The following is a 22,731-nucleotide window of genomic DNA, read 5'->3' as shown; positions in this document are numbered from 1 at the left end:
TCTTCTTGGCTATGTCTTTCACTGATGTGATACCAAAGTGCAGCCTGTTACTAAAGGAATCTGTCATGAGGGCAGGTGATGTAAGAGGGAGAACTGTTAATTAGACATACAACTTGGTAATGGGCCTTGTTAGGAAACAGACTAGACGAAATGATGGTTTAGTGGGGTTTTATGAGGATAGGGTTTTGGAGACTCTAGAAAAGATAAAAAGTGGAGAAATGAGCCATTGCAAGAATTTCCCTGCATTACCTTCTGTTTTGGGGTGAAAGGAATCTGAGGCTTAAATGTCTGTCATCCCCTCTAAAGGAAACATCGTTGGACAACTGGACATTTTCAGAGACACAGCATAGCAAACATGACACTTGTCTAATTCTTCTCCCCAGGGGGAGCCAATGAGGATCATTTACCGCATGCGAGGGTTGCTAGGAGATGCGACTGAAGAATTCATCGAGTCGCTGGACTCCACTACAGGTAAGGCATTTGTTCCTTAGAAACTGGAATTAGATTTGGAGTGAGGGCTCACTACAGAAGTAAGGCACCATTAACCTTACAGCACTGAGCTTATTTGACTGACAAACATTTCTTTTGCTATATTTATCTCCTGTGCCAGGAATAGATTAAATAATCAATACTGCCTTATAATGTCAATGTGGATACTGTCAGTGTGGATACTACCTCATTGTAGTATCTGAGCACATCATAAACATGAATTAATTTATCCCCACAATCCCCCTCTGAGTTCAGAAAGTATCATTTCCATTTGATAGATGCAGAGAGATTAAGCAATTTGCCCAATATCTCGCAGGAAATTTGTGGCACTTATTGGAATCAAACTCAGTCCAGTGCTTTAATGACCAGACCATCTTTTCTCTGACTTCAGACGTCCCTGATATTAGAGCAACTGTTTATATTGACGTTCAATTCTGAAGTTAGTTGGTACACCGGAGCTTGTGGCCAGCAGCACTTTGGAGTTTTAGACTTCATGTTAGACGTGGAAGGAACTTGTGTGTCAAAATCATTTTTTAATATTCTTGCTCATGGTGATTTTTCTCCGATTTGGCCCAGCTGCTTAACTTTGACTGTATCTGGCATTGGCAATTGTAGCTTAATCTCCATTTTTTACTTCAATGCCTCTCTCCTTATGGGCAGCTGTATAGTCCTGTTGCTGTCACTGTCATTGCCTCCCTTCTGTCATAGTCTTTCTTTCCTGTAGATGAAGAGGAGGATGAGGAAGAGGTTTATAAAATGGCCGGTGTGATGGCGCAGTGTGGCGGCCTGGAGTGCATGCTGAACCGACTGACTGGAATCAAGGATTTCAAACAAGGTCGACATCTCTTGACAGTGAGTCTGAGCAACTCATGGCAAAGAGACTGTGTGTGGTAGAGTAAATCCATAAGCAGTCAAGAAAGCTGCTCCTCCTAGAATAGCTGCCTACAAACTGCAGTCCTGTACAGCAGCTCACATATTGCAGCAGAGTTTAAATTCACTAATCCATGGCTAGTAAAATTATAGCCGTTTCCTCCTTTCTCCTTGTCCCCTTTTAATCCTCTCTGTTAACACTTCTTCGGAAAAGCCTTTGAAGTCTGTGGGAGTTGAGGGCACTGAGCAGTTTGCGGGATCAGGCCCCAGGTTGTTAGCATGACTGTTTTATGTTTGAGACTCTTACTGGAAAATCTTCTTAAGGTTAATGTTTTTGGAGGGGTCACATCTTGTGCTTTCCAAGGGGTTTTGGAAAGTTAGGTATCTAGATTGTTTGGAGCTTTTAAGTTTGCTTACATCCTGCCCAACCCTTTCATGGATATCTTGTAGGTTACAGTCTCTGTTTCTTTGAAGGTGCTGTTAAAACTGTTCAGCTACTGTGTGAAAGTGAAAGTGAACCGTCAGCAGCTGGTCAAACCTGAGATGAACACTTTGAATGTCATGCTGGGAACTCTGAATTTGGTAAGGAGGAATTCTGGCCTAAGGTGGATTTTGGTACCCTTGGCTCACCTTTTGCTGGATGGTAAATCATGCCCAAAGCCAACAGTGTCGTTTGATGGTGGCATCAAGAACACAAATTTGGAGTTAGTACGGAGATCATACCTTTGGGTGATTAGCGGAGTTATCTGGAGAGTAGCATTCCAGGTAACACAACTTTTTTATCCACACCTTAGCTGAGATCACATTTGTGTCCTTCCTCAGTAATGAACAGGATCCTCTTGCACAAATTTACCAGGACTTCTGAAAATTTTTCATCTGCTCAGTTGTATTTAAGATGCCCAAAATTTCAGTCATACTTGCCTCATAGCAGCCAAAAGAGAGCTTAAATATCCTCTGGTCTAAGCTAAGGACTATCAGCCCTATTTTCCCTCTGTCATCTATTAGTGATAGCAGTTGGTGCTATAGTGAGTAATGTCATCTTTTTTGCAGGCCCTGGTAGCTGAGCAGGAGAGCAAGGACAGTGGAGGAGCAGCTGTGGCAGAGCAGGTGCTTAGCATCATGGAGATCATATTGGATGAGTCTAATGCAGAACCACTGAGTGAGGACAAGGTGAGTGTTTTATTCTGGGTGCCACGGAGAGGGAAATACTGACTGGAATCCAAGGCTAAATGTCTTGTTCAGTGGTACAGACCTTCCATGGTCTGTAAAGGAGTCTAAGCTGTGTCATGAAACACAATAATACTTGGCAGATTCAGTGTTGGTAAAGATTGTGTTGGGGACAGGAGGAGGAAGAGCAACATTGAACCAAAAGCATTGTAAAATTCCTACCAAACTCTTTTGCATTGGGTCAGAGTGCCTGGATCAGCTGACATGGAAAGAGGTGAATCTGCCTTGTCCTTTAGAGTGCCTTTTTATGAACTCTGAAACCACACTGTTTTCTGAATAACTGGCAATGTGAACTATGTGGTTACACCAGAAACACTGAGAAATGGGGCTTCTCTCCCTCCCCTAAGGGTACCATTAGCCCAGTGGATCTGGTAGAACTACTATTGCGTGAGTCAGACCTCCTTTGGGCTAGGGTTAAATTGTTTCAACCCGAGAACATTTTAACAGCAGTTGCAGAAAGCCAGGTATTGATTAGATGGGTTGATACAGCTGTTCCATTAGACACCTGGAAATGTGCTAAAAATGCAGTTTCTCCGTGACCACGAGACTTCTACTTTTGCTGTCTTTGTTCTTTATCACGCTGTCTTACTGAGATCCAGAAGCTCTGATTTCCTCTGGATAGGGAACAGTCAGTAAACCACTGAAATAGGAGGATTTTCCTGAAGCCTGTAGATTAATCCTGAACATAAATCATTCTCCTTTTTGCAGGGTAACCTCCTCCTTACTGGTGACAAGGATCAGCTGGTAATGCTGCTGGATCAGATTAACAGCACTTTTGTCCGCTCCAATCCCAGTGTTTTGCAAGGCCTGTTACGCATCATCCCTTATCTGTCCTTTGGGGAAATGGAGAAAATGCAGATCCTGGTTGATCGATTCAAGCCCTACTGTAACTTTGACAAGTACGTTTTGTGATGTCAGCAAAGGGCACCAATTAAATTAAAATTCTTAATAAATCAGCATCCTTGATGGTCCTGTTAGTCTAATGGATATTTGCAGGAGAAGAGGAGTCTGGTTGGCGGGTGGGAGTTCTGAAGAGCTTATCTGGGCTGATGTATGTGTGTTAGTCTGCAGAGTGAACCATTATATCTGCTGGGTCCTTAGGGGAGAGCCCTAAATTCACTGCTGTTTCCTCTTCCCACTCAGGTATGATGAGGAACACAGTGGAGATGATAAAGTTTTCCTGGACTGTTTCTGTAAAATAGCAGCTGGCATAAAGAATAACAGCAACGGGCATCAGCTGAAAGATCTCATCCTCCAGAAGGGGATTACACAGAATGCACTCGACTACATGAAAAAGCATATCCCCAGTGCAAAGAAGTAAGGGTAACTTTGTGTTGTGTGGTAACCATGTGTATCTTATCTCATTTCATCATCACCAAATGGAATGGTCTTCCAAGGAGAGGGTTAGGACTTCCATCCCTGGAAAGATTTAGACTCTATGAATCCCTGGTGAATGAACTCTTGAGGGGACAGAACTACAGTGGTTGTACATGTGGATTAGATGACCTAAAGTCTCTATCAGCTCTAAGCGTGGTTATTCAGATGCGCCAATTGGCCTCATTTCCTGGCTGAATCTTATCCACAACCCTAAAACAGAGCACTCACATTGAGGGTCATCTCATGGGCCTAAAACAAAACCTGAAGCTAACAACAGAATGAGGAACTGGCTGATAGTGTGTGCAGTGTGGATGAGGGAGTGTCAATGTCATTTCAGTTACCATATTAAGATTTTATAAATAAACATCTAAAATTTGAATTAAATATTTGAGCTCAGACAGAAGGGAACAAAGTAGCCCTTCTGGTTGTAAGTTTATGATCTGTTTGTGTGGAGGGCATGAGGGAAAGATGGCCATCTTTCCTAGAAGTTTGTATAGTGCAAGCTGGCTGTTGGCTGGAAGCTAGATACCTTTTGGTGCTAGCAATTCTCTTTCAGCGGCTGTATGTTTTTTGCCTTCTCTCTGTAGTTTGGATGCAGACATATGGAAGAAGTTTTTATCTCGTCCAGCACTTCCTTTCATCCTGAGGCTCCTTCGAGGGCTCGCCACACAACACCCTGCCACACAGGTAAGGAGAGAGTCTTGGAAACGGATCAGGCAGCAGGTGGCTGGCTTGTATCTGAGAGCTTATATGGTGTCTGTAGCTAGATCAGTCTTTTCATAGTAGTACTGTGGCTGAGTTTAGAGAGCAATGTTGTTCTCATACCCAGTTGATCCGTTAGTCAGTCCAATAGTTCTTTCCAGGCTATGCCCATTGAAGTAGAGAGAGTCTGACTAAGTATTGTCTGGTTCTCTATAGCTCAAGATAGTTCTTTTCTGTTAAATTTTCCAGTTCCTTGAAGTGCAAGGTAGAACTATAACCTATGGCTGTGATGGGTTTCCCATGGTCTAGGTGTTTTATGGGCTTAACTTCAGTAGCGTATATGACAAACTCCTTTTAGCTCTTGGTTACTCAGTATATGTAGCCTTGGCATGCAGTTTTAGGGTAAGATGCAGATGCATTGTGGAAGACTGAGACACACCAGTCTTGGGCGTCTGTAGCATTGCAGTGAACTACTCCCCATAAAACTCTTGTAGTGGCCTAAAGCTCTAACTAGTCAATCAGTGACTGCTGCAGGCTGGGTTAGATGAAATAGTTCGGGTCTTGCTCACATTTTTCCTGAAGAAGCTGCTGTATTTTAATCTCTAACAGGTACTAATAGGCACAGACTCTATTACAAACCTGCACAAATTGGAGCAAGTGTCCAGTGACGAAGGTATTGGAACGTTAGCTGAGAACCTGCTGGAGGCACTGAGGGAACATCCAGAGGTGAACAGAAAGATAGATGCTGCCCGAAAGGAGACACGTGCAGAGAAGAAGCGCATGGCCATGGCAATGAGGCAAAAAGCCTTAGGCACTCTGGGAATGACGGTAATGCCAATCCACAGTAATGGATTCCAGTGGTCTATGGTGGATGTTGTATTCCTGTCTTGCTAAAAATGCTAAAAGAATTTTTTTTTTAGTGCAAGACAAATATTGAGTGACCAGAGCTCCAGCCACATGGTCTTTGCATGACTCTTGGAAGAGTGAAGGTCATTTATCTGTCTCAGGGTGGGAAATCCTTTAACTCTGATGCTAGCAGTTTGGGAGCTCCAACCATAGCAGTGTTATGCCTGAAAGAGTCCACTGACCATAATCTTGTCACCTAGTGTTCGGTATATAACAGCTTTCCATGCGCTGGTGGTTGCCTTTTGTAATGTAGAACTGCAGAAATCTCTGAGGTCCGATAATATTATAAATCTGACTTCGTCTTGATTGGTAACACTCAGTAGCAAGATTATGGGAGCTTCCCAGTTGTGCTCCGGTGTCTGTGATAGCTGTACAGCTTGAACAGCGTTCCGTGCTCCAGTGTTCTCTGCTTCTGGTAACTGAGATGCTCAGATATTTAACAAATATAAATTCCTCGCTGGTTTTATTCTCCTAGTGTGTTTGACTTGTTTTCTCTTTCAGACTAATGAAAAGGGCCAGGTGGTGACAAAGACTGCACTCCTCAAACAGATGGAAGAGCTGATAGAAGAGCCAGGACTGACCTGCTGTATCTGCAGGGAAGGATATAAGTTCCAGGTACAGCAGAACAGCAGCAGGAAAGCCCTAATTTGACGGGAGGAAAATCACCAGTGTGTGCCCTAGTGCCTGACAGACGTGATGCAGTGACACTGTAGGGCCAGGTGATCTCAGGCCTTGGCTACACTCACACTTTACAGCGCTGCAACTGGGGTGTGAAAAAACACCCCCCTGAGCGCTGCAAGATACAGCGCTGTAAAGCGTCAGTGTAATCAGGGCAGTAACTTGCAATATTGCAAAAATGGCAGATTCCACAATATTAAGCTTCCACCGCAATTTTGAAAGCAGAAACCTCACCATGGGGGGCTGACAGTAGGAGTCCTGGCTGTCTTGGGACTAAGAGCAGGAGCCTCTGCTGTCAGCCCTGGGAAGTTGACAGTGGGGAGCCCTACCCGACTTCGTCCCGGACAGCCGACAGCAGAAAAGCAATAATGGACTTTATTACCACAAATAATAAGGTCCATTATTACTTTTCTGCAATTCTCCGTGGCTTTCCCACAAATCATCTGCAATTTTTTGACAATTCAAATAGGACCTTAATCGTCTCTAATAACCCTTTGGTTTGTTACAGCCTACAAAGGTTCTGGGTATTTACACTTTCACCAAGCGGGTTGCCCTTGAAGAGTTTGAGAACAAACCCCGAAAGCAGCAGGGATACAGCACGGTCTCTCATTTCAACATTGTCCATTATGACTGTCATCTTGCAGCTGTGAGGTAAGGTCTGATCAGTCTTTTGGGTCATTGTTCTTGAACTTACCTATCGTGGTGCTTTGTATATGCATTTAATGTCCCTTAAGCATCCAACACAATGCAAAATGCAACTCAGCACGAACATGCTTATCCAGAGATCGTTGTTCCATCATCCGTCCAACAGCTGCTGTCCTCCAGCTTTATTATGGCCTCCTTAGTACGGTAATTTCAAACTTTTAACTAAAATCAGTGCATGGTGCTGTGAAGTTGGAAAGCACTGTTTATAAAGCATGTTTATGGAACTAAGCAGCTACAAAATGCCACTCTATTCATTTACTGCTTCGAGTAATAACAAGGAGTCCAGTGGCTCCGTAAAGACTAACAGATACCCCCTGATGCTTAGAGTAATGAGAGGGAGTGTGGCCAGTGCTGGATTAAAACCCCGCTGTCTGGGTTCTAGTCCCAGTTTAGCCATTGGCGTGCTGGGTGATCTTGGGTGATTCATGTTCCCTTTTTGTGCCTCAGTTTCCCTATCTGTAAAAGGAGGATAATGATACTGACCTCCTTTTTAAGGCATTTTGAGCTCTATGAATGAAGAGCGCTGTATAAGATCCAGGAGAGTGGGATGCTGGTGGTATTAGACAAAAGCTTAAATAATTGTGACCCCTCTGTGCATAACCTCTTTGTCAATACAGACTGGCTCGTGGCCGGGAAGAATGGGAGAGTGCAGCTCTACAAAATGCCAACACCAAGTGCAATGGTCTTCTACCAGTGTGGGGGCCCCGTGTACCAGAGTCTGCTTTTGCAACCTGCTTAGCAAGGTGAGCATAGAATATTACTCTTAATGGTGGTTTGTATTCAAAATAGATGAGCTGGGGAGTTACTACATGTTAACAAGTTTGACTGTCAGCCACAAGTGAAGTTTCCAGTGCTACAAACAACTAGGAGCCATTACTGATCACCAGAGTCTACACCACTCCCTGTCTATCGGTGACGTTCCAAATTCAAGTACACATGTAACACATCATGCCATCTTGCACAGACTAGTAAGGTAGAAACATGGAAAATTAAATCCACCACTAGCTGAGCCCAAAATTATAATCATCATCATAGCAACTCTTATGGTTAGTAAGCCCTGACTGCTGGCATTGCAGGGTTGGTATCTGTCTTTGCTAAGAAATGCCACTGGAGATTGTTATACCTCTCTCCCAAAAAGAACTCATCTCCAAGCACTGGTGTGTTAGTGATAGCTGCAACGAAGCTGTATGCAGCGCTCTCACTGAATTACTAAGTGTTTATTTACCTTTGTGTTGTGGCTCTGTTTTTAATCACTCTCAGGCTTTGTTTGAATCTCCACTCTGCATTGTATTTTTAAGGAAGTTTAGTACTTGCAATTGGGCTGAATTGCTAGCAGTGGAAAGTAAAGGGAGGATAAAGTAGTTTAATCTTCATGCTGATGAAGTTCTCATCCTCTCTACTGAGATTATTAAGAAAGGGTACCAGTTGTGGTGGTGGTTTAGAGGACAGACCTGAATGACACCAACAAGTCAGTTGTATAGATTGAAAATCATTTACCATCTGACAGCAGTTTGGCAAACACTGCTGAATTCTAACCACTGAGCTTGGGCGGAAGAAGTCCGTATTCTATTACCAATTCCCTAAGCCATCTAGTCCTATCCCTTGCATTTGTCATGCTGTGTTAGATATTAGAATCAGTTGTACCTCTAGTCCATGTCAGCCAAGGAACCACATCCCAGGGCCTTGCAGTGGGGAAGCAGTGCTGATGTTTATGCTCAGGAAATGCACACTGAAATGGATTTGCCCAGGAGAGATGAGAGAGCTCCCTTTTCTGTGGTGTTAATCCAAGGAGATGATATTTGCATTTTAATTCTGAGCTCTGACTTGTTTGCAGTGTGGGAGTCAAATTTTGACCTGCATTCCCAAAGAAGTGAATTTATATGCAATATAATCTATTACTGTTTTTCCCCAGACACAACACATACCTCCAGGAGTGCACAGGGCAGCGGGAACCCACCTACCAGCTCAACGTCCATGACATTAAGCTACTATTTCTCCGTTTCGCTATGGAGCAGTCATTCAGTGTGGACACCGGAGGAGGAGGAAGGGAGAGCAACATACACCTCATTCCATATATAATTCACACTGTGCTTTATGTCCTTAACACGTCAGTATCTCTTTGTGTGTCTTAGCTGTCTTTCCTCCTGTTAGTGACAGACTGACTCTCCAAGGGCAGGTCTCCAAATGATAAATAGATGCACAGCTGCCAGTGGAGTCTCCTGCTGCGTATTGCTGTGGGAGGTGGAAGCCTTAACCAGCTTGTTTGGAACAGGGGAAGATGGCAGAGGGAAAGGAGATAAATCTCTTAGCAGTAGTGGTGCAGTTCTGGAGTATTAAATGCTGAACAGTTGCATTCCAAGTTGACACTGGAACAGTGAACAGGAGAAATCTTGATCCTGAAGCTAACATCCAGGATGCGTTAGTGCTACAGTGCATGCTATCTGGTTTACAAGGGAGGTGGTGATGGAAAAGGTTGGAAACCACATAAAAGGTTTAAAAGGAAATTAAGTAAATCCTTATGGCAGGTTGTTACAGCTGTGTTTCACAGAAGACACAGCAGCTTGTGATCATGTAATTTGGAGACTGATTTAACAAAAGCAAATTCCATTCTGTGTGCAATAATTATCTCTACGTTGGACAAAGTTAAAGGTTTTTCAGTTTATTAGAGATTAAAGGGATATTGTCAGGTTGTCATATTTTTGGTGAAAAACCCCCAGCAATTCCCTCACCTGTGTTTGTGAAAAATGTAAATCTACTTAAATTTTTCACCACTTCCCCTCTTTTTACCTCTGATCTTGGATAACAAACTAGTCTGTTTTGCTTCCAAGCTAGTTCTCAAGCACTAGCACTGTGGTTTGAGTTGCTGATACTTTAGTGAAATGTTTATACGTCTACATGGTCTGCTCCATTGGAATTTAAAAACAAAATAGAAACATTTCTGTTGATTTTAGTTTATATACAAGCTTATTTTTACAAAAGTTAAATTCCAAGCCCCGTCTGAGCTGTCAGTATGTCTAACTGCACACACATGTAGACAGCCAGCATCTAAAGTGTTGCTAAACAAATGGGCTTGAGGTAATATTACTTTGCAAAGTATGGTGCACAAAAATAAGGTCCATAGTCATCCTATTTCAGTAGCAAAGAGCAAAAGAGATATTAATTGGATAAGGCATCTTAGAAAACCAGTGTTAGAATCTAAGCCCTTCATTCCAGAGTCATTCCAAATCAAATTCAGTGGAACCACAGCCTGTCTGTCCCTGGAGCAGTCAACACTTGGGCAGTGACACAATTTGTGTATTGCTGTTAATATCTTTTTCTCCACCGTTCATTTTTTTCTCCAATTCCCTTGTGAGAAGACAAATTAAGCTAATTATGTGATCTTATAGCTCTTCTTGGCAGCATTTGAGAGCCTTGCTGTGTTAGTTTGTATAAGAGTGTGTTATACAGCCTTCTGAAATGATTCGTTTAATGCAGCCAATGAGAAGTGGACATACCATGGACAACCTGCAGACAGTTCATATCTGCTGAGGATACTGATTTATCACTCATTTGATTACAGGGGTTTGTTATTAATTTCAAAATGCTGGGTAATACCTAGCAGGCAGCCTCCTTCTCATCAAGCCAGTGCATTGGGTTGTAGCATTTTATGATCACTGGGTACAGGGCCCACGAATCTCTTAGCTCGGGTTGTCTGTACAGTTGAAGGCTGTGATATAGTTATGTTTTTGATTCCCTCATGAGAGTGGAATACAAAGGAATGTTCATAAAGTGTATCTTTGTTTCTGATGTTGGCCTATATCTTACCCTTGATATTACTATAGGGAGAGATAAATAGCACAAACTGATACAAAGATCTAACCATGGAAAAATCTGTGGTTAAGTGCTGCCTGTGGGATTGGTTATTTTAGCTCTTGTGGCTGGTATCTGATTCTTCCCCCATACCCCCAAAAGGGAAGGGATTTTTTTAATAAACATTGCCCTCTAGTGGAGAGGGAGGGTTGCCTTAGGAACCTTTCTGCTGCTTTGTACTGCTGGAGGTAAAAGCTAGTCTGCAACCACTAAGTATGTGTTTGGGAAATCTGAGACGAAGGAGACATTTAGGGGGAAACGGACTCCAGTTAGGAAATAAAATGTTGGTTGGTTGTGTAGTGCTTCTCTCACACACACATCTCAAAGTGCTTTATATAGTTCTGAGTTGCACATAACAGAGCACACTGCCTGGGCTAGTTGTTCACTGTTCCCTTGTATTCCAGGACCCGAGCAACTTCCAGAGAGGAAAAGAACCTTCAGAGTTTTATGGAGCATCCCAAGGAGAAATGGGTGGAGAGTGCCTTTGAGGTGGATGGGCCCCATTACTACACAGTTCTGGCACTACACATCATGCCCCCAGAGAAGTGGAAAGCCATGCGGGTTGAGATCCTCAGGAGGCTGCTGGTTATTTCACATGCACGTGTGGTGTCGCCAGGGGGAGCCAGCAGGTCAGTAGTAATCACCGCTTTGCCGCCCTTCCATTCACTCAGAAGCTGCCCAGTGAACTTACTGGTGTTCCCTTCCTAGTGGTTTGAGCTGCATAGCAACAGGTCTGGTGTAGGGCTGTCAATTAATCACAGTTAATTCAAGCGATTAACTCAAAACAAATTAACTTGATTAAAAAAATTAATTGCACTTTTAGCCACACTTTTAAACAGTAATAGAATGCCAATTTTAAATGTATAAATATTTTTGGATGTTTTCTATATTTTCAAATATATTGATTTCAGTTGCAACACAGAATACAAAGTGTGCAGTGCTCACTTGATATTTTTTATTACAAATATTTGCACTGTAAAAAAGATAAACAAAAGAAATGGTATTTTTCAGTTCACCTCATACAAGTACTGTAGTGCAGTCTCTTTATTGTGAAAGTGCAGTTTAAACGTAGATTTTTTTTTTACATAACTGCACTCAAAAACAAAACAGTGTAGAACTTTAGAACCTGAAAGTCCACTCAGTCCTACTTCTTGTTCAGCCAATTGCTAAGACAAACAAGTTTGTTTCCATTTGCGGGAGATACTGCTGCCCACTACTTTTGTACTATGTCACCTGAAAGTGAGAACAGACACTGTAACTGACGATGCAAGGTATTTACAGGCCAGATATGCTAAACATTGGTATGCCCTTTCATGCTTTGACTTTGTTTATCTTTTTTTACTATGATTAATTATGATTTTTTTAATTGTTTGACCGCTCTAGTCTGGTGCTAAACAAAGGAATATTTTTTTTGGAACAGCCAAGATGAACCTTTTCTAAATATGTTTGTATTTAAATCCACGTGGATGGAGGCAGGCACATATATAATTAAATGCACTCGTTATGATGCATTTATGCACATGGAGTTTCTTCTGCTGTCTTCCCTATGGTCAGAATTGGTCCTGGTACCAATAGGTTAGATTAGTACACACAGATTTTTCCCAGGGAGATTGCTTTTAGTAGTATAACCTGCTTTACATAGTCAATCCCAAAGAATGTATCTCTTTCTAGGATGATCTCAATGAGAGGAGAATCAAGTAGGTGAGAACTGGGAAGTTACAATCAATGAGACAGCAGCAAAGAATCCTGTGGCACCTTATAGACTAACAGACGTATTGGAGCATGAGCTTTCGTAGGTGAATACCCACTTCGTCGGATGCATGTCGTAGTCACCCACGAAAGCTCATGCTCCAATACGTCTGTTAGTCTATAAGGTGCCACAGGACTCTTTGCTGCTTTTACAGATCCAGACTAACACGGCTACCCCTCTGACACTTGACAGTCAATGAGACAGCATTGTTGCTTTTATGCAATGGTGCTGGCTAAATTAGTGGATGGTGTTGGGTACTGAGGTGGTGACACTTGGCTGTTTTATCAGAGAAAATCTGCTAAGAAGGCTGTGTGAAGGAATTAAATGAAGGTTTAAACTCCAAGAACTCCTCTTTTATTTCCTTCTCTCCTAAAGGAAGCCGTTCAGTTTAACTTGTTGAACTGCAATTTAAGAAGCTGTCAGCTGTAGCTCACTTAACTGACATGGTCCAAACCTATAATAACTATAACCAGAACATGAAAGATCAGGTCAGTGAAGCATTCAAGTGATCCTGACAAGTCTAGAAGGCTCAAAAATTGATCCAACTTCTCTCCTGAAACCTCACCACAAAAGCAAATTATGCTTCCTTTAACAACCCCTCCCCCACCAACACGCACAATATTAACAATCAAGCATTTGAGCAATACTGTAACAACAAACGACAGCCCCTGCTTGGTGGAAGAAAAACTGTTTGTTTGCAAGAAGGGGGGGACGAGAGAATTCAATTGCAATTTCCAAAGGTGTCATTCTAAATAATAATTCATAATTAAGAATAAAATGATTCTATTTTGGGAAATGTCCATTAAGATGACTTATCAGTCATTCTTCCAATGGTCTGTCGCATAATCACACGCCTGGTAAAAGTCATTTAGGTGCAGCAGCACACAACACAGCAGACATCTAAAGAGTGTGTTTCTGTGTCATTTAAATAGTGTTGAAGTGGTCTTCTAGCCTTGCAGGGATGTTAATCCTCAGTACTGATTTCTTTGTTTCTGTTGTTCATGCTAAACCTACCTTTGATTCATGTCCACTATCCATTTCCACCACTTCTGCTCTGGAGTTCTTGAAAAGTAGGTTACGGGAATGTCTACATTGCCCACGTTACAGCACGATCGCAGCAGTGCTGTGACACAGGCAGTGTAGACGCACTTAATCGCTGGGAGAGTGCTCTCCTGGCTATTTAAAAAACAAAACAAAAACACCTGGAATGAGTGGTGGTAGTTTTATCACCGGGAGTGTGGCTTCTGGCAATAAAGCACTGTCTATACTGGCGCTTTTCAGCGCTAAAACTTTTGTTGCTTGGGGGGGGGGGGTGTTTTCACACCGCAGAACAACTAAAATTTTAGTACTGAAAGTGGCAGTGTAAGCACGGCCTTAGTGTAGGAGACAATCTCTGGCAGGCTGCCTTCAGCACAACCACATTACAACTAAGAGTGTGTGAAAGCTGCAGGCTTTATGAAAAAGTCTAGAGAAAGCAAAATCCTGCAGTGAGTTGATATGAGTGTCTCATTGGTTTAATGCTGCTGAAAACCCCCGGAGAAAGTAACATTTTTTTCCTTTTTCCAGTGTATTTAGTGCACCTGTCAATATTTGAGACTGTATACAATACAAGCATCTTGAAATGGGAATAGCAAGAAATCTACATCCATCTACCCTGCCCCAAAGCCTCAGGAAAAGCCTCAGTGACAGGACAGCATTCAGGGCAAGGCTTATTCAAGAGCTCTCTCTTTCCCTTAGTTTGAGAGAGAATTTCAGAGTATTCAACTGATTACACTCAGCCCCTCAGATAGACAACCCTAGGGACTTTTTGCTTGAGGGTGCTAGCTGACCTTAGCTGTTGGGATGGAACATGGAGATATGGTGGCCTTTAATGCAGTAAAGTGATTTATAAGTTAAAACCAGCACCTTACATTTTATGCTAACCCTAACTGGAAGCCAGTGCAGTGTCTGGAGCATAGTGTGTGTGCTCCGTGCGTAGGACAAAGCACAATAAGCCGGCGGCTGCATTCTGCGCTAGCTGAAGTTCCTGGGTACTTTTTAAGAATAACACCATACACAGCACAATTGAACAGTCTAATCTGGAGGGAACAAAGGCATGTGTAACGGGCCAGGATGCAGTCTCCTTTCCAAGTGAATATGGTGAGAAAAGCACTTTGCTACTGCTGCTGTTTGTGCATCGAGAAGCAACTGAGGATCTAGTAGTGTCCCTTGATTGCAATCCTTACTAACAAAGGTACATGCACCACCCACTCAAGTAAGAGCAAATATCACCTGTGCCGCTGCCTCTGGCTTGTTGTTTCCTCCAGCTGCTCAGCATCACTTTGTTCTGATTACGTTTCAGTCACATACAGGGAAAGCCAACTGGGATCGCTCTGTGGGGCTGATGGAATGCATTCCATTGTGTCTCACTGTCGTGTATAGTGAGGGCAAAACCAGAAACCCACCGTATCCGGCATGAGAGCGTTTGCAAGCCCCTTAAGCCATTGCCCAACAATACTGTCCATGTCCAGCCAGAGAGCAATTAGGAACGGCTCTAACCCATTCCCATCCAGGAGCCACAAGGGTCACAATGTAATTGTCAGTGGTATCAAAGGACCTGATCCTCAGAGGTGATGAGCACCTTTGTTTCCTATTGACACCCCAGATTGAGGCTCAGAGGTTGCTGATAAAGCTAAAAGAATCAGTATAGACAATGAGGCACTTTTGAAAATTTTAGCCTTTAGTCCAATGCCAGGAAGAGATTCAACTGGTGGGCCTCATGTGTTAGGTTATTACTGAACCAAGAGTTTTAGCCAAAAAAAACCCTATAAACACGATTCGCAGTGTGGATCTGTTTGAAATTGGGAGGGGTGGTAGTGGTGGGATCTTTTGAATTTTTTTCCGTGCTCCTGACTTTAACCTTTGTAAAATATTCATGAGAGAAGTGAGGCTTCCAAACTGCTAATGTCCAACTTGCAGCTGGAAATCCATGCGTAGCTGATGAGCCTGAACCAGCTTACGTTAATGCAAATATAGCAGCTATTGTATTGAGTAGCCATTCCAGATGGCAACTACATAGACTTAACCCACAAGGGCCTTTTAGTTTTCAATTAAAGGAACAGAGTCCAATTATATCAAAACCATTTAAATAAAAAGAAATTCTGTCTCAACTCTATTTGGGAATCCAGAATTAGCCTCAGTCTAAGTTGCTCTTCTTCCCGTGGAAATTTAGTCACCTTTACTAATTGGTTTTTCTTTAAATAATTGAGTCTAGCCGCACAAGCAGGCTCCCACCTACAAAGCACATGTTATAAGGAGAGGGAAGGTCTCTGACACGCACGTGGCTTATAAAACAATCTCAGTGTATGAAGCAAGACCTATCCCTTTGGTATATTTTAGCTGTGTATGTAATCTGAGGATGCCCTTTTGTCTCTTGCTGATCCACAGCAGTGGCAGATGAACTGGTTGTAAATCTGTACAGTACGGGGAGGGAGATGTCTCTAAACTTTAAAGTGACAAACGGGAAGCAATATGTGATGAAATAAGGCAGATGTACCTATACAAATGATGCAAGAAAATTCCAAATCCATTAGGAGTGTTGGCAATACATCCCACCTTGCCACAGGCTATTGGTGATTAGTTTAATTCTTCCTCTTAGCTAAAACAATCCCTATCTTTTCCCCCTTCTTCTCCAGTTACTGGAGTGTTGAAGGCAAGCTTAGGACAACTCTTGGGACAATACTAGAGAGTCAGAATCTGACCAGAGATGGAAATTCCCACATTCACTGGTGGGTTTTTCTGGGGCCAGGGAGTGTGATGTAATCTGACAGAAATGGAAATACTTCACTGGAGTTTTTCAGCAACACTTTACTACTGAGTACAGCCTTGCATGGAATGTGTCTTTCTGAGACAGCTAAACAGACACAGTATGGATACAGCTTGAATCCTGTATTTGGCCAACTCCACAGGCTTCCAGATGGTTATCTATCAGTCAGTGTTGTTCTAAATGTTCAGTGTCTTTGAAGGACTCAGTTCAACTCTCACTTATCTGAATGATTTTCTAAAGGTACCTGTAATACCTGCCAGACTACATAACTAGACATTTTTTCTGTGGTCATTTGACAGCACTTTATATACAGTCCCTCTCCCTCTTTCCTCCTGTATGGTAAGTCACTCCATGTGTTCTTAACATGTCTGAATCTTTCACAAGTGACAGGAGAATGTCAGAACTCCAGGACTTGGTGGGGGACTCAGGCGCAGCTGTAGTGCTGTAAATATAATACATTGAAAACAACAAATTACAAGTTTCAAGTTAAGTGTCATTTTAACTGGCTTAAAACTGACCAGGGTCAGGCTCCTCTGGTGTTAATACACTGCTCTTAAAAAGACTTGTTTGAGTTTTTAAAAGGTGGCAGATATTCCAGTCAAAACTACAGCTGAGTGTCAGGCTCTTTATCTATGTAAAGGATGTAGACTGTCTGCTGATAAGCTTCAAGCACAAATACTGTAATTATTCATTTTATCAGAACGACTGAATAAAGAGCGGCGGGCAGCATGGTTGAGGAGACTGAGCATTGAACTGGGGACTGGAGATTAATTCTTTTTCCAGGTCTGCCACTGACTTGCTCTGTGGCTTTGGATGAGTGTTTCTCCCTCGTGCCCATTTTCCACTTCTGTAAAAGGGAGTGTTGTTGGCATCCCTGCCTCAGAGTTTAGTTACAGCTTGTAAAGCAGTTTACAAGTGCTAAGAATCACAGTGCACAGAGGTCTAAGCCTAGGCCGGCATGGTAATGCAAATGTTTGTTCCACATGCCAAAGCACAGAACAGTGCTTATTCACAAAACCATTTCCCATGTGTATTATTGATAGGCTTTTGGCTGTTACAGCATTCATGCTATTCATCAAATGAGTTACAAAGCAGAGTAAAGTGATTAACTCACAGCTTGATTTCATTTTCCTCCAAGACTGACCGATAAAGCAGTGAAGGAGTATTCAGCGTATCGCTCTGGCCTTCTCTTCTGGGCCCTAGTAGATCTCATTTACAACATGTTCAAGGTAAGGTCGGTCTGGAATCAAGGTTGTTGGTTTGTTTGAGGTTTTTTTTGTTTTTGTTTTTATGGATGCTGTTAAAATCAGTCTGCTCCGTTCCTTTTGAAGGGTAGACAGGGCTTTAAATCCCTTCTAAATTTCAAACTCTGCTTACTCATGGGAAGAGGAGGGGTGGTCCAAAGTCTGTCTACTTGTGATCACCCCTCTCCCCAGCTGTTGTCCATCTGAAGTAGTAAGGCCTTATGATTTACAGCCCCCCCCCCCTTCCCTGTGTCCCCTCGCCCCATTTCTCTTTCTGTTTTTCTGTCTTCAGTTCAGGCATTGTTTCCAAGAGCGTCAATTCTGCATTAGAGCAAATGGTTGGACTAGCCTTTGTTGCTGGGGTGGGAAGGAAGTCCTGGCCTTGGACACTGCTTGGGGTGTCTGACCCTGCTCAGAAGGGATAGAGAGACAGTCTTCTTTTGGAAAGTGTAAAAGCAAAGCCCAGTTAACATATAGCTCTCTCCCCAAAGAATGCAGACATTCAGTTAGGGTGATGTGGAGAAGGAAAATTCTCAAGTGGTTTTTAAAACTCTATACAAGAAGGACAGAAAATCTGAGTATTGGGCACCTTTCCCATGTGGCATGTTTACAGGAAACAGGAAATCTCAGCCCAAAGGCAAGGCTTCAGAATGAACTAACATTTTTAACATGAGGCATCAGGTTATTGAACTCTGTGTTTTCTAAAGGTTGTAGGCAGTGTTGTTGTAGCCATATTGGTCCCGGATACTTGAGAGACGTGGTGGGTGAGGGGTCATCTTTTATTGGACCAAATCCTGATGGTGAACAAGACAAGACTTCGAGCTACACAGAGCTCAGACTCAGGTCTGGGAAAGGTACTCAGAGTGTCACAGCTCTGTCTGACCATGTATTTAGCTGTGACACTCTGAGTACCTTTCCCAGACCTGAGTCTGAGCTCTGTGTAGCTCGAAGTCTTGTCTTGTTCACCATCAGGATTTGGTCCAATAAGAGATGTTCCCACACCCACCTTGTCTGTCCATTTTCTAACGGGTTTATTATTCTACAGGCTAAAACAAACTGACTTGTCCCTTTTCTCCTCCTTGTAGAAGGTGCCTACCAGTAACACAGAGGGAGGCTGGTCCTACTCTCTGGCTGAATTTATTCGACACAATGATATGCCAATACATGAAGCTGCAGACAAGGCCCTGAAAACTTTCCAGGAGGAGTTTATGCCAGTTGAAACCTTTTCTGAATTTTTGGATGTGGCTGGTCAGTATTAACTTTACCTGTTAAAGGTTGTTTTTGTGTAACTCATGACTGGAAATACGTAATTTATGTAACTTGCTTATAGACATGTTTGTGAGGGGGATGGGGGGAGTGACGGGACCTTAGAGCACCGAGTGCCTCCTAGGTCACTTTGAAAAGCAATTTTTTTTTTTTTTTGAGAGTTATCTGTTTCTCTCTGCAATCTGCGTTCACCTCTGTAGGGATGTGTGGGTGAAATACACTTGTTTCCTAAACATTCATCTTCTGCCATTTCCCCATCTGCAAAATGGAGATAAATGAGACTTGTCTTTGTAAAGGGCTTTAAGATCTGCCAGTGAAGAATGTTGTAGGATATATATGCTGCTGCTGCTGCTTCCACAACTGAATTTGTAATGACACAATTATTACAGCAGATGATTCCAGTTTCAAAAGAGGATTGCATAGGAATTAACAGGAACAGATGAACTTCTAAGCCACAATGTTCCTGTATTCATTTAAACATAAGGACCAAATGAAATGTAAAACATAAGCTATAGGAGTGGAATTGTTTAACATAGAGTGGTCTTCCACAAGGCAGCGGTCAGGGCTTTGGACACCTATTCTATTTTAGGTCTTACCCTTCCATATTAACAGGGGCATTTTGCTGCCGTTTAAGTTGGTTTATATTTTGTGGGATTCTCCCTAGTTTTTACAAATCTATAAGTATTTGATATGAATCCTGTGGCAGCAGTATCCTATCTCCAGGAAACCAGAGAAACTCAGCCACTGGGGAGCTACTCTTAATCATTTTATCCTGCCCAACTCCTGTCCTTACTAATTAGCAGTCGTTATTACTCATCATCCAGCCTCTTAGTAGAAGAAAGCACTATCCTCAAATAACTTTTTGACTGCACTATCTGTGCTACTGATGCTCCCCACTCTTCTGCATCAGCTTCTAAAAGTATTTATAGTGCCAATATTTCCTGGCATTTCTACATCACTTCTGTAGGTAGGTTGTGAAGTTAAGCGCCAGACTGAACTTGTTACACCTAAAATGAGGCCGTGACTGAAATCCACAATTTTGATATCGGTGCCAGTCATTGATGTAGCTGCACCATTACAAACCCTTTGTAAAGGCAGGATAAACAGCTGTACACTGCAGTTTGCCCTGGTAACTGCACTGGTGCAAATAGCAGCTTTGCTTGTCTACATTAGAGGTTGGCACTGACTGCTCTCTTCAGGCCTTGTGAGTCTGTTAGCCAACTTGATTGACATGGGTCTGCTATTCTCAGATCTCAGCCTGGCATATATTTGCTTTAAAACACTATTCTGAGTGGCTGGTCTGTGATGAGTTGTAGCTTGTCTGCCTTTTGAATCCAGCGCCAGGTATTCTGATGGTAAAAGATGCCTGTTGATTCAGAAGAGCAGCAGCTACTGACTAACTTATCTGTGTGCTATTTTTTCAGAACTATTATCAGAAATCAACGATCCTGACAGCTTCCTCAAGGATCTTTTGAACTCCATTCCCTGAGCACAGAGAAGCAACTTGCAGAGATCTACAGTAGCTTGCCTTCCATCTCTGTGTGTCCCTCCTTGTGCAGTCTTTCCCTCCCCTAAGTAGTTCTGCATTTTTTTATTTTCTACACCTTTTTTTCTTGGAGTGATTTGACATTTAGGCTTCTTGTTTTATCTGGTACTTCAGTGCTTCTATATATAAAGCCTCGTGTATTCCAGGCAATCGAAGGAACTTGTACAGACTGAGAAATCCCAGCCAGTGAATCTTAACACTTTTTAGTGTGCACCTCTTTGAAATTAAATAAATTAAACACAACAGGTCAAGGTGGGTTTGACTAATAATTTAATCAGGCAGTAACAGCCTAAACACCAGGTTCCCTTTTGTCTCGTATCTCCAAGCTTCTTTGTTACTGCAGTTCACTTGGGTTCAGGGTTGTTTCTCTTTTCAGCCCCTAGTGTGGATGAGGAGCATGTAAAAACCAACAGAGTTGTAGTGCTCAAGGACTCAGTTTGTGACGCTACATTTACTGACTCATTTTTCATACAGCATAAAACAGGTTTTCTCTTTTTGGGGTGTTTGAGGTCAATGGAATACAAGGACAGCATGTTATGCTTGATTCCCTCATCGTTATTGTGAAGAGAGGATCGCTTTCACCACTGCAGTGATTTCTCTTAACGCCTTGTGTGTTTCTCCTTTCATTGAGCCTACTGGAATTTAATATTATAAATGATTGATGCATGTTTTGTGTACCGAGGTCTTTCTAGATTCCATTCACTCTAGGGATGTCTTCAAAACAAGAATGCACACTAGTGGGTTGGGTAATTTATCGTACAGGGAGATCTCACCCATGCAGGGGATGGAGTTAAGGAAATGGGACATTTTTGCAATTAAAACCTGTTCCTTAGTATCTGATAAAGTTTTGATTCCTTTGAGATCTATGTGGGAATAGACAAAGTAGGCCTGTCAAGATGGCTGCAAGTCTTTTTAATGGTATCAGGCTTGCATTCTGTGGTGTGTACCCTAGCTTGAATCCAGGCATCAGTCTCTTTGAACACAGCCTTGGCTCTTCTCAGCAAGTTATGCATGCTGGTAACGTCCCTTTGCCATCATCTCTGCTGTCGTGTAACCAGCTTCAGTCTGGTTAACCTGGTATCCAATAAAGCTTTCCCCATCATTCTGTCTCTGTATGAACTTGAATTTCAACGGATCAGACTCAGTCTCCTACTTTAGCATTGGGTGACCAGTCAGCAGTAGTTCAGAGACTGAATAACTGAACAGATCATCTGAGGCCATGATTAGCCTTGGGCATGTATTAATAAGAAGATGGGTGGCGGAACACTGCGTTCTCCCCCACCTCCATGGGAGTTGTCTCTGGGTGCGCAGTCCAGTTCCAGTTGTCGGATTAGATTCATGGGGGCAGGGTTGGAGTACAGAATAGCCAACAGAACAGTGGGGTTGTTTACTAAGAATAAATCAAGGCAAAATATCTCAAGAGAAATGCAAGGGACGTTTCAGAGGGATAAATTAAGCTCCGTCTGTCTATAGATCTTCCTTGCTATCAGTGCCTTACAGAGCAAGGGTGGAGAATGAAGTATTCTAAGGAAGTCTGTCTCAACATTGCTCCCTGTTAACAAGGCTAGTGCAATGTAATAGTTCTGTGCAGTTGCGGAGATTAACCGCTGGTGAAGCACTAGACCAGAGATAAGAATCTCCTCTTCTTTGCAAAGCACTTACTTGCAAGGACAGACTTGACAGTCTAAAGTCTGCTTTTACTGTCAAATCTAATACAAAATGCTTAAACCCTCAGAGATAGGAGTACAACTCCAGCACCAGTATGGTTCAGTACTGCTTCAGATGCCTGTCCGTCTCCCCCCCTCGCCCCCCAGGTTATTGCTGTCAGGAGTCGGATGCTGCTAATGTCCAATTCCTTGCGAAAGGAAAGGACCTTTCACGCCAGCGTAATCAAGAAATTCATGAGAAGGTGTTTGAGAGTAACTTGTAGAAAGCAAGACTCAGCTTGTATCAAGAACCCAAATGTGTGCTGCTGTTCCCATCAGCTTCTGCTTTCTGTGATTCTAATGTGCCAGTCGTCATGGTATCTAAGGAACCAGGTGCAAAAATACTGTCAGTGTTACTACTGCATTTACACTGCCCACTTCACATTAAAAAGGAGCCTATTTATTAGCTGAGCTCATGATTAAAATGTAACCGCTACAAAACATTGTTTATCATTTGACAGTGCTCTGAAGGAAATTAACAACTGCTTGCCATTGCCACGTGTCTTTCTGTAATGTTCTCAAAAAGCTATATTCTCCATCCCATTTTTGCCCTCTCGCCATAAATAGAGCCCACCGCCTAATTTCCCGAGCTTCCAATCTGTAAATAGACT

General features: G+C 42.6%; 1 protein-coding gene across 5 annotated transcripts in view; it reads left to right on the top strand.

Annotated features, from left to right (window-relative positions):
- UBR4 (ubiquitin protein ligase E3 component n-recognin 4) overlaps window positions 1-21,521 on the top strand; it is a 112,714-nt gene extending 91,193 nt beyond the window's left edge. For all 5 annotated transcript variants that reach the window (XM_030537597.1, XM_030537595.1, XM_030537598.1 and 2 more), the window contains 16 exons: window positions 384-471; window positions 1,214-1,341; window positions 1,834-1,941; window positions 2,410-2,529; window positions 3,295-3,485; window positions 3,730-3,903; window positions 4,551-4,650; window positions 5,275-5,493; window positions 6,073-6,186; window positions 6,758-6,900; window positions 7,572-7,697; window positions 8,867-9,061; window positions 11,208-11,432; window positions 17,497-17,587; window positions 18,688-18,850; window positions 20,293-21,521. In XM_030537597.1, coding sequence (XP_030393457.1) covers window positions 384-471; window positions 1,214-1,341; window positions 1,834-1,941; window positions 2,410-2,529; window positions 3,295-3,485; window positions 3,730-3,903; window positions 4,551-4,650; window positions 5,275-5,493; window positions 6,073-6,186; window positions 6,758-6,900; window positions 7,572-7,697; window positions 8,867-9,061; window positions 11,208-11,432; window positions 17,497-17,587; window positions 18,688-18,850; window positions 20,293-20,357 — 2,250 coding nt within the window. In that variant the 3' untranslated portion in view covers window positions 20,358-21,521. The remainder of the gene's footprint in view (window positions 1-383; window positions 472-1,213; window positions 1,342-1,833; window positions 1,942-2,409; window positions 2,530-3,294; window positions 3,486-3,729; window positions 3,904-4,550; window positions 4,651-5,274; window positions 5,494-6,072; window positions 6,187-6,757; window positions 6,901-7,571; window positions 7,698-8,866; window positions 9,062-11,207; window positions 11,433-17,496; window positions 17,588-18,687; window positions 18,851-20,292) is intronic.
- The last annotated feature ends 1,210 nt before the right edge of the window (window positions 21,522-22,731 follow it).

Source organism: Gopherus evgoodei, chromosome 18, assembly GCF_007399415.2.
Source record: "Gopherus evgoodei ecotype Sinaloan lineage chromosome 18, rGopEvg1_v1.p, whole genome shotgun sequence".
In the NCBI taxonomy this organism is placed as follows: domain Eukaryota; kingdom Metazoa; phylum Chordata; order Testudines; family Testudinidae; genus Gopherus; species Gopherus evgoodei.
The sequence above is the reverse complement of the archived record's forward strand: the minus strand, read 5'-3'. Positions and strand labels throughout refer to the sequence as shown.